Source organism: Cervus elaphus, chromosome 29 (assembly GCF_910594005.1).
Source record: "Cervus elaphus chromosome 29, mCerEla1.1, whole genome shotgun sequence".
Taxonomy (NCBI): Eukaryota; Metazoa; Chordata; class Mammalia; order Artiodactyla; family Cervidae; genus Cervus; species Cervus elaphus.
In genome coordinates, this window is record NC_057843.1 from 60,474,925 (window position 1) to 60,492,525 (window position 17,601).

General features: G+C 48.3%; 2 protein-coding genes across 17 annotated transcripts in view; one reads left to right on the plus strand and one right to left on the minus strand.

Annotated features, from left to right (window-relative positions):
- The window catches only part of TBC1D2 (TBC1 domain family member 2), a 45,888-nt gene extending 31,604 nt beyond the window's left edge, over positions 1 to 14,284 (minus strand). Inside the window, exons 1-4 of one of the 3 annotated variants that reach the window (XM_043890617.1) lie at positions 13,752 to 14,284; positions 10,967 to 11,108; positions 7,011 to 7,158; positions 2,047 to 2,180 (exon numbers count right to left, since the gene is read on the minus strand). In XM_043890617.1, the coding sequence (XP_043746552.1) occupies positions 2,047 to 2,180; positions 7,011 to 7,158; positions 10,967 to 11,108; positions 13,752 to 14,126 (799 nt within the window). In that variant the 5' untranslated portion in view covers positions 14,127 to 14,284. The remainder of the gene's footprint in view (positions 1 to 2,046; positions 2,181 to 7,010; positions 7,159 to 10,966; positions 11,109 to 13,751) is intronic. The other 2 variants (XM_043890616.1, XM_043890618.1) reach the window with 2 other exon arrangements.
- The window catches only part of LOC122685742, a 50,752-nt gene continuing 47,165 nt past the window's right edge, over positions 14,015 to 17,601 (plus strand). For 9 of the 14 annotated variants that reach the window (XR_006338538.1, XR_006338536.1, XR_006338539.1 and 6 more), the window contains exon 1: positions 14,398 to 14,539. The gene's annotated coding sequence lies outside the window, so the exon portion shown is untranslated. Of the gene's footprint in view, positions 14,143 to 14,397; positions 14,540 to 17,601 lie in introns of those variants that run through there. The other 5 variants (XM_043890626.1, XM_043890628.1, XM_043890627.1 and 2 more) reach the window with 2 other exon arrangements.

The window sequence follows — 17,601 nt, forward strand, 5'->3', positions numbered from 1 at the left end:
GGGTCTAAGAGAGCAGGGAGGCTCCCTGGAGCCCTGCTGCCCTCTGATAACACTGCTGTCCACCAGCCCTGAGGGCAGGCAGTGTAGCATCACTGTGCCTATCTTACAGTTGAGGAAAACTAGGCCTAAGGCAGTGGTTTTCAATCAGTACCCTAGGATTTCACAGGAGAGCCTCAAAGGCTGACTAGGGAGAGGCTCTGGGAGAGCCTAGACTCCCGGTTCTGCTTTTATCTGCTTTGTGTATCATATTTTGCTTGTGGGGACAAGGTTTCGTGGCAATAAAGAGGTAGGTTGCAAAGGCAAGACTTAGAAATGAGGCTTCAGGCAGCAGTATGGGGCCAGATTGTTGGGCCTGAATCTTATTCTGGACGCACTGTGCAGCTGTGAGCCAGTCACTCCACACATCCGTCCCCAGTCCACTCAGTTGTTAAATGAGGAGAACAACAGTACTTACTGCTCAGGTCGTTGTAAAGACTAAACGGATTAACGGAGTGTACAGCCTTTCGTGCATGTGGATGAAACTTGAAAAGATTCTGCGTCAGTAAAAGGCACCCGTCACAGAGGACTACATGTGGTAGATTCTGTTTCTATGCAATGTCCAGAAAAGGTAAATCTATAGAGGCAGAAAGTAGATTAACATTTGCCTAGAGCTGGAGGAAGACGGAGACTGAGGCTGATGGCTGAGTAGTACAGGGTTCCTGCTGAGGGTAATAAAAATGTTTTCAGGACTTCTCAGTTCAGGGGCCCTGGGTTCAGTCCCTGGTTGGGGAACCATATCCCACATGCCACAACTCAAGAATTCATAAGCTGCAACTGAAAGATTCTGTATGCTGCAACTAAAACCTGGCATAGCTGAGTAAATAAAATAAGAAAAAAGAAAAGTTTTTAAGTAGATTACGGTGATGGGTTGCACAACTCTGTGAACAGACAGAAAGCCACTGAATTGTATACTTCAAAGGGGTGATTTGCATGGTATGTGAATTACTGGCAATTTGATCTCTGGTTCTTCTGTCTTTTCTCAATTCAGCTGGTATACCTGAAAGTTCTTGGATATCTTAATGAAACTGTGACCCACCCCCTCCAAAAAGAAAGAAAAACGTTTAGGGTAGCCCTGGCACAAAGAACCTGCTGTTGATTCGATATGGTGCTAATCTTCTCTTGGGCTGTTGGTTGTGATCTTCGGGGCCTCACCAGACACTGCTCCATAGCGGTGCTTTTTCTAAAGTCACTTCTGTCCAGCCCAGGGGTTCTCTTTACTATAAGGCTTAGCTAGTTTTTTCCCAATTGTTTCCAAGTTAAAATATGTTCTAAGGGTATGAATGCCCATTTCAAAGATGCCAACCCACCCTGATGGGTCACTCATATTTTGAAAAACAAATAATAAAGTGCCATATCATGGTAGGAAAGAATACTTTGAAGTCGCTTGTTCTGCTTCTTCAGGCTGATCTGATTTTAATCATCCTAGAAAAGCATTTTCAAATCCTTTCCTTATAAATTTAAAAAAAAAGGAAGAGAGAAAAAGTGAGAGACATTTTCCTTTATTACTTCAAGAATCATTGCTTGGTGTTTCAGTTTGGGAAAATGAAAGGTGTTCTGGAAATAGATGGCAGTGATGGTAGCACGAGAAATGTGCAAGAGCCCTACCCTTAAACCTGGTTAAAGCGGTAGCGTTTGTTATGCATTTTTACCACAATTTAAAAATGAAAGTGGGGGGACATCCCTGGTGGTCCAGTGGCTAAGGCCCTGCATTCCTAATACAGGCGGCCCAAGTTCAATCGCTGGTTGTGGAATTAGACCCCACGTGTCGCAACTAACGGTTTGCATGCCGCACCTAAAGATCCTGCCTGCCGCAAAGGAATTTCAGCACAGCTGAGTAAATTCAATTAAGAAAAAAAAAAAGAATCGTTACTGCTGCTAGACCCACGGAAGCCCAGGACTGATCTGGAGCAGTCCATCTTTGACACAAAAGCAGGGACGCTGGTTTAGGGAAAAACAGAGGACACCCACGTAGCCTCTGGAGGCAGCTGGGACCCGGGCAGGGCTCACCTGGGGCACCAGGGCCGGGGGGAGAGGCCTGCTCCTCTCTTTGCGCCTCCTCGCTCAGTGGGGAGTCTGCGCCGGGGGGTCTGTGGCCTGCTCCGGGGGTCTGCTTGCTGCCCCGGATGTTGCACACTGTGTTTCTGAAAGGAAAACAGAGGGTCAGGAGGCTGCTGGCCCTGCTCTGCGGCCCGCTGCCCGCTGCCCTCCCCGCTGCCGCGGCTGGTGCTCAGGCTGCATCCCCAGCCCCGATCACAGCCTGATCAGCCTGCCAGACTCCAGGCTCCCTGCAGGATTCGGCCCCTCTGAGCCTCTCCCAATACCTGCATCCTTCCCCTTTCCGCTTTTTCACCCCCACATCACCTTCCGTAGGTAACGTTCCTCGTAAGCAATGCAAGCTTGGCTCCTCTGCCTCCAGCCCCACTGCTGGAGTGTAAGCTCCATGAGGGCAGGGGTGTCTGTCTTCTTTGTTCACTGAGATGGACTTGCCAGATTAACTTTCCTGAAACCTTCACCTGGTCTTATAATGATTTGGCTTAAAAAGCACTAGTGGCTCCTGACTTCTGCTGAGAAAAGTTCCAAACAACTCCCGGCCTCCTGCTCCCCTTGCTTTCTTTCCCTGCTCAGACCTGTTCCTCGGCAGCCTTCACTGATCACCTCACAGCCTCCAAGGAGCTTATTGCACTTCAGGGGTGGGCCACCCTTTGACCAAGCACTTGCCTAGGCTAAGTAATGGTGTCTTTTCTTCAAGAACTGGGCACTAACCTACCTGCATGCCTGTGGGTACCTGGCACTGGGTCACATGCGCCCAGAGTGCAGACTCAACAGACTTTTTTTTTTTTTAATGTGGACCATTTTTTTTTTTAAGTCTTTATTCAATTTGTTACAATATTGCTTCTGCTTTCTGTTTTGGTTTTTTGGCCAGGAGGCATGTGGGATCCTACCCCCCCCCCCCCCCCCCCCAGGGATCAAACCTGCACTCCCTGCATTGGAAGGCGGAGTCCCTGATGAGAAAAGTTCCCTCATCAGCTGTTTGCTTTGCAGGAAGGAACTCGGTATCACAGACAGCTGACCGGGCAGTGCAGACCACAGAGAAATTCAGTGAGTTGAAATGGATGAAAAGGCAGTTTAACTGCATTTATTTTCCCTTTGCAAAGCGATAAAAGCAGATATATTCCAAAACATAAACAAGGAAGAAAAAAATGACTGAAGAGTTCACTACGTCCATGTTTTTTAAGCAGGATATGAACCATTGTGCAAGCTCAGTTGTGTCTGACTCTTTGCGATCCCATGGACTGTAGCCCTCCAGGCTCCTCTGTCCATGGGACGAGAACACTGGAATACTGGAGTGGGATTGCCATTCCGTTCTCCAGGGGATCTTTCCCACCCAGGGATTGAACCCGGGTTTCCTGCATTGCCGGCAGAGTCTTTACCATTTGAGCACCAGGGAAGCCCTTGGTAGACTGAAAAATCAGCTTGCTATCATGATAAACATCTAAAAAACGGAATAGAAAATATCAGAATGCACCCACTTAGAAAGGGTTTTCTTTTGTGTATTACATATATGCATACTGAGCTATAAAATAAGATGGTCCTCTGTGTGTGTGTAAGTTTTTTGATAATTAATTCAGTCTCTTTGTTATAGGTCTACTTAGATTTTCTACTTGTGAGTCAGTTTCAGTAATTTGTTTTACTTGTAATTTGTCCATTTCATCTGAGTTATCTAATTTGCCAGCATAGAATTGTTCATACTATTCCCTAATAAACCTTTTTATTTTTGTGAGGTTGGTAGTAATGTACCCCTCTCTTGTTTCTGACTTTAGTCATCTGAGTCTTTTTTTTTTCCCTTGGTCTTTCTAGCTAAATGTTTGTCAATTTTGTTAACCTTTTCAAAGGATTATCATTTGATCTTAAACTTGTTTTTAAAACAAAATCCAGTTTTTTAGTACAGTTGGGTCCAGAATAGGAAAAGAATGAGATTGTTCTCTTATGGCGAGTACAGCTGACTGATGGAAGGTAAAATTAATCAATTAAATTAAGAACAGAGAAGAAATTAGAACTCAGCACTCCTAACACCTGAACTTGAATAAGGTACCCTTGACTCCTTGGACTAGACATTTCCTCTTCCTAGTTCTTACTTTGAAAGTATTAGTTGCTCAGTTGTGTCTGACTTTTTGCAACCCCATGGATTATACAGCCTGCCAGGCTCTTCTGTCCATGGAGTTCTCCAGGCAAGAATACTGGAGTGGGTAGCCATTCCCTTCTTTAAGGGAGATCACAACCCAGGGATCGATCCTAGAGGAGCACTATTACTGATTAGCACTCTGTGCCGGGTCTTGTACTGAGCCCCATCACATGAATCTCACACATGATTTGGTGAAGACCCTGGGGAACATCCCTGTAGCCGGAGGCACGGTCTGATGGGATGAGTGCACTTTGCCTCGCCCAGGGACTGCAGCCTCCCCAGCATGTCCAGGGCCTCACAAGTAGTCACTCCTGGGGTATGGGAAGGCATAGAAACCCCAACTAAGATCGTTCTAAGCCCTAGCATATGTCTCCGCTGGGGACAGGCAGCTCACTAACCACTGTCACAGGCCCGGTGGCCACAACCCAGCCAAACCACCATGCTTAGAAGAGGCATCTCCACTCTATTGACTTTGCTTAGAGCAGTTCGTGGATCATTTTCTGTGTAGGTTTAAGTAGATCTGAAAGGCCTGGTTGAGCATGGGGGCAGTGGTCATAAAGCCTTGTTCTGGAAGGACAGATAACCTTGGGCAGGTCATTTATCTTCTCTGAGCCTGGGTTTTCTCATGTGCAATGAGATGCGGGATATATCCACAACCAACAATGACCTGGCCCTTGCATGGGCCAGGTTCCAGATAAACACTAGGAACTCACTCATCTCATCCTCACCTACACACATTCAACTCATTTACTCCTCACAGGAGCCCAATGAGGTTAGTCCTATTATACCCTCCACTAGACGGGGAGAATTGAGACTTGGAAAGGTTAAGGAATCAAAGCCACAGAGCGAGCAAGTGGTGGAACTGAGCCACAGATGTGGATGTCTAACCCATGTCTGAGAACTCAACCATTAGATGCCACCTTACGGGTTTGTCCAGACGTCTCAGTGAGAGCGTAAAGCACCTAGCGCAGTGTCCTTCTTCGAGTATGACCAGGGCTCATGGCGTTACCAAGAGCAAACACCAAATCCAGTCAGGCAAGGGCGTGCAGGAGACAAGGGTCTTTCCAGGGCTGTGGGCAGACAGGGCACTTGCAACACCATCTCACATTTTCTGCGGGTTATTTCACGTGACTGAGTGATCCTCGGAAACTTCCTTTTTTGCATGTTCTTGGTTCCACTTCTGTTGTTTGGTGGCCGTCAGTAGGCATGACCCTGGCTTGATCTTCGGTGAGACCACTCTGGACACACGCTGGCTGGGTGGTTGGGCTCCTCAGGGCCCCTCTCCCTGCAGCAGGCTCACCCCCCGTACCCAGTTCCCTCCTGCTTCATCCCAGGGAAGACTCTCTGCAGGGCGCCCTCCTCGGCCACTCATCCTGGGGGGCTCAATCATGCTGCATACCCCCAAGTCTCTCTCTCCAGATCAGACCTCTCTCCTGAGTTCTAGGCCTTTCCATCCCAATGCCTGGGGGGGGGGGGGGGGGGGTAGTTCCATCTCTAGCCAGTAGGCCCTAAAGGACACTCATCGTTATTTTCCCTAAAATCTGTTTCTCTCCTGGGAACAGCACCACTCCCCTACTAGTTACCCAAGCAAATTCAAACACTGAAGCCGACAGAGAGAGGAATGCTACATTTGAGTCACACAGAACCAGGGTCTCTAATTCAAGTCCAGCAAACAATCTATTCTGCTTTCTAAAAGACCCCAGCTCATCTGACGTCCACAGAGAAAACAAGCACCCAAACAGGATCAGTACTGGGTATTGTCTGAATTCCCCAAAGCTTCCATCCCTTCGATTATAGCAACAATAAAAACATTCAAACAATGATAACATTCAATATTTAAGTGCTCACTGATACCCAAGCACAGTTCTAAAGCATTTTACCTTTAAACTTCTTGCCCCAAACACGCACACGAGGCAAACATTACTGCATTTACATTTACTAACAATCTGAGTGAAGCACAGAGAAATCAAACATCTTGCCAAGGGTGGAACAGCCTATGACTGGTGGGGCCAGGATACAAACGTAGGCAGTGTGGTCTGAGAACCAGGCTATACTGCTGTCTTGTTATAAGCTGTTTAAAACAAAGCCTGCCAGTAGGAAATATAAATTATATATATCACACATGAGTAAATGAAAAAGAAGCTGAGACATAATCGACATACAGTAAATTACACAGGGGAAAAGTGAATAATGATGCATTTGACATTTGTAGAAAACTGTGAAGCCATCACTCCTTACACTGAATAGATCTCAATTATGCACATATCTATGGGTTTCCCTGGAGCTCAGTGGTAAAGAATCTGCCTGCCAATATAGGAGATAAGAGTTCTCTCCCTGGGTTGGGAAGAACCCCTGGGGAAGGAAATGACAACCCACTCCAGGATTCTTGCCTGAAAAAATCCCATGGACAGAGGAGCCTGGTGGGCTACAGTATATAGGGGTCACAAGCGAGTTGGACACGACTGAGCAACTAAACAACAATGCACATATGTATATGGAAAATGTGAGGGAGGAGATGCTAAGAATGCTTGCCTGGGTAAAAGGACTATGGGTAATTTTAAAATTTATACTTTTCTGGGTGTTTCTAATTTCTTACAGAGAATGTGTACTATTTTAAAAATCAGAACAAATGTAGTATTTTAAAGTAATGATGTCATGAATTGAAAATAAAGGGCCTAACCCCCAACCCAGCTCCACCTGCCCTCAGGGGAGTAACACCAGATCGCTGTAAGCTCTGGACGGGGAGCTGCCTGCAGCTTGGCAGGCCCCTCAGCTGCATAGCACTTACTGTATTTCAGTTCCCAGGTGCTTGAGGGAAATATTCTGAAGGGCCGAGGGCTTGGCATGGACTGGCTGCCAGGCAGCCGCCACGCCCACAAGCTCAGTGGGTGTTTTCACGGGACACAGGAACGCCTCCTGCTCCTCCTCCTCTTGCTCTGGGGAACAAAGAAAAGGGAAATCATCCATGCTCTAAGTCACTGCACTTAGGAAGACAAGCCGGGCAGTGTCATGATTGGCAGCAAGTGAGAGTCTGTGAGCTGCAGAGCAAGGCTTCTCACTAGGTTAACAGCAACCAGAGGCAGGCTTTTTGCCAAAGGTTTTGCTGGGACAACCTTCCTGGAAACCCCCTTAAAAATATGCAGAACTGCAGATATTTCTACATCTGAGAATCCATCCCAAAGAAGTTGTCGGAAATGCAGACTAAGCTTTATGAGCTAGGAGGCTCATCCTGGCACTGTTTGGCCTCACACTGGAAATAATGTTAAGGATCTGGGGATAGGTTAGACACATCATGATGCCTTCAGGCAATGGACTATCACTCCACCATTGAGAACAATGCTAATGAAGAATGCTTAGGAATACGGGGAACATCCACGGGATATAAAATGGAAAAAGTTGGGATTCTAGTATGATCTCAACTGTCCAGAAAAAGTCTCAAAGATATACACTCTGCAATCTTAACAGAGGTCAGAACTGCATGATGGGGTCAGAAGTGGGCAGGTTATGCTCATCATAGTTTACCTCTCCCGCCACCTCACCAAAGTTTCTATAGTAAACATGGATTCTTTTTATAAACAGAAAATATATATTCATCAAAAGCAGATATTAATAGTGAGATTTTGTAACAGGGAAATTTTAGGGTGCCAATACTGAGTGCCAAAAAAGCCAAGTGCCTTTTGTATTATTACATGATCAGAGGTATGTTTAAATAAAAGGCAGGCAGGAGTCCATGACATAACATTAACACTGGCTGTCTCTGGGTGATAGGCTTATGGTTACTTTTTCTTCTAGTTTTCTGTGTTTCCAATATGTCTGTTTCCTCCAAAATGTTTAATAGTAAGGAAGGTTTCAAGGCTAAGGAAGCATTATTTGAAGTATAAGAGAGAGGGAGGCAAAATATTTTGAGGTCACTTTTGAGTGTTACAAAAAGTGGGAAGAACGAAGGCCACTTGAGGGGTGGCATGACCCTGACCAGGCAGCCCCTGAGGGTGACGGGACAGCAGACACTCTTCGTTTGAGTCCTCTCACTGGAGAGTAAAAGATTGCAGGGGTAGAGGAAATTTATTTTTGCACTACATCTACACAGAGGGCACGGGTGCAAAAACATATAAAACACAGGCTCACCTCTGAAGGGCTGAGGGCTTGGCATGGACTGTTTTACGGGTTCAGTTCCAGACAGATGCCCCCATAGAAAACAGAACTGATGTGACCCAAGGCTCTGGTCTAGGGTCTCTGGGCCCCTCTCCAGCCTAGAGAGGGAGGTGTACCTGCCCTCAGAGAGGTGCCCACACAAACAGCTTTCAGCAGCATTTACTTATAATACTCCTTTTGCCTGAACTCTAAGGCCTGCCACATCACCAGTCTGAAGAAATCACCACAATGAAATTGCCTACCCAGAAGGTCGCTGCTTCCCCAAAGGGCCCTGAACACATGACCAGCTGTCCCCACAGTCTGAGGGGTGTCTGGGGTGTGTGTGTGAGTCCGAAGACTAGGGTTCAAATTTCAGTGCTGACATTTTCTTGCTGTCTGACCTTGGACAGGTCTCTTAACCCCTTCGAGCCTCAATTTCCTCTTCTGCACAATGGGAATAAGTACCTACCTAAGATCTCTGTGAGGATTAGGGAACTTGAGGCACGTGAAGTGTGAGAACACAGTCAGTAAGTGGTATGCATATTTCTATGATGATATACATAAACATCCTTCGTAAACTGTGTCCTACTTTGGCAAAGTGTTATTATTATTATAGATCTGCTGACTCCCCCTTGATCTTCCATGGCTCTTATAGAGACCAGGGTTTAGGGCAACTATAAAATAAAGGTGTAAACACTTAAACGCTGCAGAGAGCATGCCTTGCAGATTGCTCAAGGACATGACTAGACACTTCTGTAGAAGATGAGGTGTCCATGACTCAAAGTCAGATGCGAGTCTGTTGGTTTTTGCTCCCCTAGGAGCATGCCTCTGCTTCCTCCCAGGAAGGGCGGAGGCTGGAGAGGTGGGGCAGTCTGCTCTAGAGGCTGATCTGGGGTTGGCCAAGTCACTCAAGACTCCGGAAATGTCTTTCTGGGGATGGGATGCTGCTATGGGATAAGAAAGGCTTCCGAGGAGAAGCCTTACCCCCACCCCATCCCCTCACCCCGGTCCCCCGCAGGAGACTGGCACCTGGTCATTAAGGCAGCCACTCCCCTCCCCCCATACCCAATGCAGGGGCAGGCCCAAAGAGGCCCACCGAGTGTGCTGATCCAAAGGCATTCTTCTGCTAACCTGGTTCTTTGGACACTTGGGAGTCCTGTCAACAGAAGGCTTCCTTGGTACTTCTAGTCTGAGGGTGATCTGGCAACTGTGTCATTCAGCCACAGGTTCTGGCCTAGTCAGGGTTATTGGCTCTCCCGGAGATGGGAGTGGAGGGTGAGAAGTGCAGAAGCAGGAGGTGACAGTGTAGCGTGGCCGGAGAGCATCAGCGGGGATGCGTCAGGGGGACAGCAGCAGGCGGGGACGCCGCCGGTGCTGCTGAAGGGCACAGCCCAAGGTGGGCGTCGGGCGCACAGGCAGAGGCGAGGCCGGGGAGGACAAGGCCCGAATCTGTGCTAAACTGCTGGGCTGGGACACGGAGGGCGGCCGCGGAAGGGGCGGGGCTCAGACTCTCATCTGAGAAAGCTCGCCCGGGCTGCAGTGAAGGGGTCGGGTCTGCGGTGGCAGGCTGGGGTGTGCGGATGCCAGAGGAGGCTGCTGTGGTTGCCCAGCTAAGAGTGGAGCCCTGACCCAAGGCAAGAGCCGTGAGGGCCAGAGAGCAGACATTGCTGGCCCAGGGGACGGACTGGACTGACCTGAGATTCAGGAAGGGGCAACTGTAAATGAAGTAAATGAAGGGGCAAATGGTAAATGAAGGCCATTTGCTGAGGGAAGGAAAAGTGGGGAGAAGGATAAAGGCAGATGAGCTCGGTCTGTAATGCATCTGGGTACCAGGGTCTAGGAGGCAGCTGGCCACAGGTCCCGCCCTTGCCCACGGGGGTCCCTGTCAACTGCTGGTGAAGCGCGACAGACACGCTCCAGCCCTGTGGGTGGTTTTTTGTCTCAGTTCTAAAGCCTGCCAGTCACAGTCCTGGCTGCAATACCGGGGTGGGAGGGTATGAGCCCCAGGACTCCTCCGTGCTGAGACGTTTCAGGATTTGGGTTCTTATGGGTCACCTGGGGGTGAAGGTTCCGCCCTACAGAAACATGGGATTTGATCACGGATCTACTTGACTCCAGCACAAAAGCATTTATGTCAGAAGCAACAACAATAACTGCATTTTCTCATTAACCTTCCTCACAGGTTGTGAAATTTCTTGAGATCTTCACATAATTGCCATCATCATAGTATTAGCTGACTCTACTGAGCTCTGACAATGATCAGGCATCATTCTAACCACTTAAGCCGCGTGGATTTATTTAATCTTTATAACAACCCTAAGAAGTAGGTATAGTTTATTAACCTCATTTTACAGGGAAAGAAATGGAAGCTCAGAAGCATTAAGCAACTTGCCTAAGACTGCACAGGACGAGGATCTAAAGTCAGCCAGCGTGGCCTCAGAGCCTGCGTTCTTGCCATGGATGCTATACTGTCGCCCTAGCTGATCCTGAGCCACATCCCTGGCTCTCTGCTTCTTTAGCAGAGGACTCCTCCCATTCACTCCCAACAGGTGGGTAGAGGCTTGGTCACCAAAAGCCCTGGGTGTGTGGGCAGAAGGCAAGCCCGTTGGGTACCTAGCTCAGGGCGCAGGGCAGGCCCATTCCCAGCCAGAGCAGCGTCGGGGGCAGCAGGAGGTGCAGGCAGGCTGTTGTGGAACTCCCAGCGCTTCATCTGCAGTTGCTGCAGCCAGTACAGCATCACTTGCTTGGTGGCAGCCTGGGAAGCACAAGGGTTAGTTGGCAAGGCCCTGCGCCCACACGGGGGCACTGGGGTGGGATGTGAGGTTAGGGGAAGTTTGGCAACTCTCTCCTTCCTGAGAAAACAAAAACCAAACAAAACACTGCCACTGTGGATGGGTGCCCATCTTTGCAACACCACATGTTCCTCGGTCACAGGAGATAACCAGGCTCTGAGCTTCTACTCAGAGGTATCTTAACCTTTTTGGGCCTCAGTTTTTTCATCCATACTACAGTGATGATAACACTTTCTCCATAAGGTGGCTATGAGAGTGAAATGAGGGGAGGAAAGTGTCCAGCAGAGTTCCCGACATGCAGCAGGTGCTCAAAAAGTGCTCAGTGGATAAAAGAGTCTGGAGACATTGACAGCGAGGGAGAAAGCTTTGACATTCTGACTTGGCTGGGGCCCAGGTAGCCTCACTACCTTCTTGTGGGACATCGCAGTGTCCTAGTCAACTTTGTGGAATGAGGAGAATCCCTCCTTTTTGAGAATGATACGACTGGGACCTGGAAAGTCACACACACACAACAACAGAGTGGCACCTCCAGGCCGCCCCCACGAGGTGTGCCTGATGCTGGTCATCGGTCCCCCAGTACTGGACGGTCCGCACACCTACTCTCACATCCATTACGTGGCCTGACCCTCCACTGGGGAAGCCGGGCAGGAGTGCTTGGCCCCTTCTATAGATGGAGAAACTAAGGCTCTGAGGTGGCCCAGGCAGGTGGTGATAGAGCTGGTCCCAGAACCCGGGTCTCCCACTTCCAAGCCAGAGACCTGTTATAATTTACGGCCAGGAGATTGTGACTTATGGAGAGAAGGCCGGGGATCAGATGGGCTGCAGAAGCTGGGCAGCTCGCTAGGATTGGAAGGTGAGCCTCACAGAGATGACCACAGTCAAGGCCACGTGAGAACATGAGCAAGCAACCAGCGCAAGCCCTCTTCTCAAGAGGACCACTGGTGAGGTGTGCAGAAGGTGGGGGCTCCATGAAAGGGGCCCTCAGCCTGCCATGGAGGGATCAAATCAGGTAAAATGCTGCCACCATTCTCTTTCTATATATCAATGCTTTCCCTGAGAGACCTCAGCTTCTCCCAGGGCTTCACCATGACCTTGTGCTCACAAACTCCCACTCATACCCAAACATCCCATTTTATTAATTCTTTGGACACGTGTGTGTTGAGCATCTATGGTATGTGTCAGGGACTGTGGTAGGCAATGGAGACACTGGTGAGCCCACACGGCCCCTCTCCTCTGGAAACTTAAGAATCTACCAAGGGCACACATGACTGTATGTCCTGTTGTTCCCTCCTCTGGGGTTCCCTCCCGTCAGTGACTGGCCCAACCGGGCCTCCTCTCTCATATCCATAGCCACCTGCATGTGTCTCCTTCCCCAGTGCCACAGCTCAGCCATCATTCTCTCCTGACAGACTCTTCCCCACCCCCCCACTGCAACCTGGTCACAAGACTGGCCTGGCCATTAAAGTGCAACTAAAAGCTCTGAGCTATATTCAAGGGGCTCAATAGATTCCCCACTGGCGGGAAGTGGGGGTGGAGGTGCAGGAAGACAGGGTAGGGGTGGGAGGGATGCAGTCTCCGGGCACACTCCTCTCTGAGTGTAGATTCCAGGACTCCGAGCCCACACCAGTCTTTCTCTCCAGCTAAGTTCTAGGCACTTTCACTCGACAAGTACTTTCTGACCTTGGTTCTGTCACTATGTGTGTTCATTCAGAAAATACGTATCAAGCACCCACTACGCGCCAGCAGGAGTCTAGGCTGAGATTAATTCCGCAACTTGTAGCTGCCTGTCATGTGCCAGGTGCTTACATAACTTGTTTTAGTCTCACAAACTATCTAGGTACTAAGAGGTTAACTTGCCTTGAGTCACACAGTGAGTAGCTGATGCAGACTTTGAATCCAAGCCTGTCTGATTTCAAAGCACGTGGCCTTTGCAATGCTTCAGGCTTTTCCAGTTAAATATGATAATAAAACAGAACTTACTGATGAGAAAACAGGTTTGGATATGCTTCAATGAACAATGTAGGTTGATCAGTGAAACCTAAGTATTTATCTCCCAATCTCTGCCAGCGTTTTCTCAGCATTCACTCCCCTTGGCTACAACATCAGGAAAAGTAATTCAGAATCCAGGCCTTGAAAGATGATTGCAAAGCTCATATCTTGACTATACTTCAGCCCTAAGTAAGAAAGTTACGGTAACTGCCTAGTTTTTTGTTGTTAAGCTGGTAAGTCTTGTCTGACTCTTTTGCAACCCAATGGACTGTACCCTTAAAGTTTTGATAGGGTACTGAGAGTTGGAAAGCTATGAGATTCCAAGTGTGGGCTACACTACTTTCTAGTGGTGTGACTCAAACCAGGCCCTTTACCCCTTTATGACTCAGTTTTTTTGATCCGTAATATACGTCCATCATCCCGGCCTTTACTGCAGGAACGTAATGAGGAAATGGGTGTGACTGCGCTTTGAAAAGCACAAAACCCTGGGCACTCAGGGTTCACTGAGGTGATCGGGGTCGGTGATTGGGGTACGTTTATTGTGACTACCTATCTGTGCTTGGCGGTGCCCTGGGATCCCATCCCGGCCAAAAAGGCGAAAAAAGTGCTCCATTTACCTTCAAGGTAATTATCCGGTTGGGAGTCTTGATTTCAAAAGTCCCCTCCTCGGCGTCCGCCTTGCAGTCAAAGACCGCACTGGAGAGGTCGATGCTGTCCAACGGATTCGCATCCTGCGCGGTCCGCGAATAATACAGGTGACATTTCCTCTCGTCGAAGAAGAACCAGCGGGATTTCCAGCCCCGGATGGGCCCCTTGCCACCAAACTTACTTAAATATCCACAGAGTTTTTTGGGGGCCGCCTCCAGGGGTCGGGTGCAGCCCTCCGACTCCTCCGAAAGCGACACCTCGGGGACCCTGGCCGAGTCAGCAAGCTCTTCGGACCACGGGACGGAGGAACCAGACTCCGCGGGGTTTTCCTGAGCGCCCTCCATCGCAGAGGGAGTGGAGGTGAGTGGCCCAACCCCAGTCAAATCTTCAAAACTCAGGTGATAACCTTCCAAGAGGGAGTGATCCGACGGGGGCGCGGCCAGTGGTGACCCGCCTCCAGGAGACGACGGAGGGACTCGGTTGGCCGCATTTGTCAGCCTCACAGATCGAAAGCCCAGTAGGGGCGGGTGGCCACGCCCATTCGGGCCTCGCCCGCCGGGACACGCCCCGACACGCCCCCTTCCGGCCCCTCCCATCCCGCCTACTTCAGGCTTTTCCTCGTTGCCTGTCCGCCATCTTTACTGGGGGCAGCTTCCGGCGTGAGGCGGTCCGCAGGTTGAAGGCGTGGTGTTTCCGGATTAGTTCACCCGCGGCAGGGAAACGGAAAGAGACATCGGTCCTCGGGGACACTGCTCTGGTAACTCGCGTCATGACGTGGAAGGGTGGCCCTTTCTCGCGCCTTGTGGGCCTCCCGCCTTTTCTCCTCAGGTGCCGCTCCGGTCACCGTCGGACGGCGGACAGCGCGGCCATTGGCTGAAAGGGACGGCCTTCTCAGTGTCGCCACTTCCGGCCCCGCTCACGGCGTGTGGGGCTCGTGGGCTCTGCCAGGGTCTCATTACCCGCGGCTGTTTATTCGTGGCTCACCCCTGACCGCGGCGGCCTCTCCGCCCTCCGTCCCAGCCTCGTTTTCTGGCTGCCAGCGCTACGTGGGGCGCCTGGTCCGGCTGCTGCCCTGACGGGGGTCGGACTCCGCAAATTGCAGACAGACAGTTTGCCTAGATGTGTACCTAGGCCCTGACTGACTCGCTCAACTTCATGTCTCCTCCTACCACTTGACCTTAAGTTTTGCCCCTTCCCTCCGGTCTTAGGTGCATCCCTCCACGTCTGTTCACCTCTTCCGCGGCTTCATGGCGCCCTGGCCCTTTCTTAGCTCCCCTCCGTTTAGCTGCTCTTTGTCTGCAGCCCTTAACAGAATTCTCATTTTTCCGGGTAAATTATGCCCAGAGACTGAGATTGTCTTTGCCAGTACAGTAATTTTTTTTTAAATATAGGTTTATTGCAGAAATTATAATTTATAGTAACAGTATTTCCCAAGTCACTAGTATACGGGATAATGTCTCTTAATAAGCTATTGAAGACGTAACATCCTCCGAACCGTAAGAGGGCCACAAGGTTAAAACTGTTTTGATAGATGATTTCTAAAACTGTTTTTCCTGTCTTCCCCTTGCGTTGCTGGGAACTAAATTTGCATTCTTTGTTACTGATTAATGCTGGCGGGCCTTCTTGCTAGTTTTGCTTGTCCCTCAACCCCAGTCTTAAGACTTTCCTTAAATACTCCTGGTTTCTCCCCAGAAGGCAGGCTGGTAATTGTCAGGAAGTTAGTCTGCTACTGTCTTCATTTGCTGGCAAATCAATAAATTTCGCCTTCCTTTATTCTCAGAACCTTCTCATTATCCTCAGTCTGCATTGGGAAGGAGGACCGAATTTTCAATTACAAAATCAGTGATATGTTAATTATTACTGTTGTTCCAGCCAAAGGGGGGAATGAAAGCAATAAAATCCAACTTTAGTTCGGGTGTACCTTTCTATGAGTCGGTTCCTGGTATAGCCAGTCATTCCTTCCAGTTGGGTCCCATTACCGATGTTGGTAGAGGTTGCTCCAGAGATTATTCCTCCAGAGGTTATTCCTCCAGGGACCCTTAACGGCTTGTGCCACTGTCTACAAGGACTGGCACTGCCAGGTTAGGACCAGGTCTCCCTTCTCTTCTGAGACTGCTGCACAGTTTAACGCCGCTGTTGACCAGGAGTAGCCTGGCTGGGGCCGGAGCAAGTGTCTGCAGAGCTTCACCGAAATATTTGAATCAGCAAAGAGTAGCCTTGCCCAGACGGAACACCCTAGACTTGCTCATCAGACCTCTTGGTTTTTATCCTCTAACAGTCCATCATCTGATGGACACTACTGTCTTTACTCTAGTATAATGATGTAATGGTCCTCTCCACTCTGGGTGTGAAAGTTCTGTAAGAAAGTCCTAATATCCTACTTCAAAACAGTTTTTTCAAAAGCAAATTCAAACCACAAACAACTTTGTCCCCAACAGCTAGTTTTCCAAAGATGGATTTGAAATCATCATCAGTCAATATCAGACACTGATGCACTCTCAGTGATGGTGACGAGAGGCAGTGGATGAAGGTGAGGGTTCTGTGGTCCCTTTCCAGCTCTGCAGTCTTGAGCGATTTGCTCATGCAAGGTCTCAGACTTCTCATCTGTAAACATGGGAGACAGATTTAGGTAAAGTTAAATGAAACTTAAGCTCACCTTCAGGGACTACTCAATTTGCTATATTTATTTTTTTATTCTGAAAAAGCATCCATCTTTGTATCTAGCTTTGTGTTCATAAATGTTTTTTTTTCCCCTCAAGTTGTGCAGATTTGATAGGCTCATTTTCTTGTTTTTAAAAAAATATTTACTTATTTATTTGGCTGTGTCGGGTCTTAATTGCGACATGCGGGATCTTGAGTTGCGGCAAGCAGAATTTTTGGTTGTGGCATGCGAACTCTTAGTTGTGGCATGTGGGATCTAGTTCCCTGACTAGGGATGGAACTCAGGCCCCCCACTGCATTGGCAGCATGAACCACCAGGGAAGTCCTGTGTATTATTCTTCAATACTGTATAAATTCCAGTTTCCATAAATCTGGATCCACATGATCAATATTGCGAGAGTTACTTTGCTTTTAAAGTAATTTGTGTGAAACTACAAGCACAGAGGGTGGGACACAGTAAATGTTAACCATAATTAAAACTCAGTAAAGAAGACCTCGAGGCAAAAGGCAGTAAACCACAGACAGGATGGTAGATTATATAGTAGAATTCATACCATTTAAAACTTGGAAATACTACAATTACAATTGGAGATTGTAGCACACCACTTTTAGCCTTTGTGAGATTTGCTGGAAAACAGCCACAAAAAACAAAGATACAGAGATCAGAATGCAATGATAAGGTTGAATCAATTAAATAGGGATTTTTTTATGTTATGCTCCATGCCAAAAAGACATTTTTTTTATCTAGAAAGATTTTGTGCCAGCAAGTACCTTGTCATGAAAATTTGAAAATAATAACAAAAAAAGTTAACCAAACAATTTATCTCTTAGAAGTAAAAACAAATTTTCTAAATAGCTATTGGGTAAAAAGGAAAATAGCTGCCATTATGAACTATTTGGTGGAGGAAGGTAAAGACAATAAAAGCTGTGCTTATCAATATTCAGCTTGAATGCTTAGTCACTGGTGTCATATGGACCTCCAGTATTTGAATTCTAGCGCCAACGATTATTGTGTGATCTTGGGACATAGACTAGAACACTGCCATTCTTGTGGGTAAAGAGTTGGAAGGGGCATTGCACGTTTCTCAACTTTTTTATCCTGTTATAGGTTGAATTGTCACCCTTAAATTCGTGTGTTGAAGTTCCAACCCCAGTATC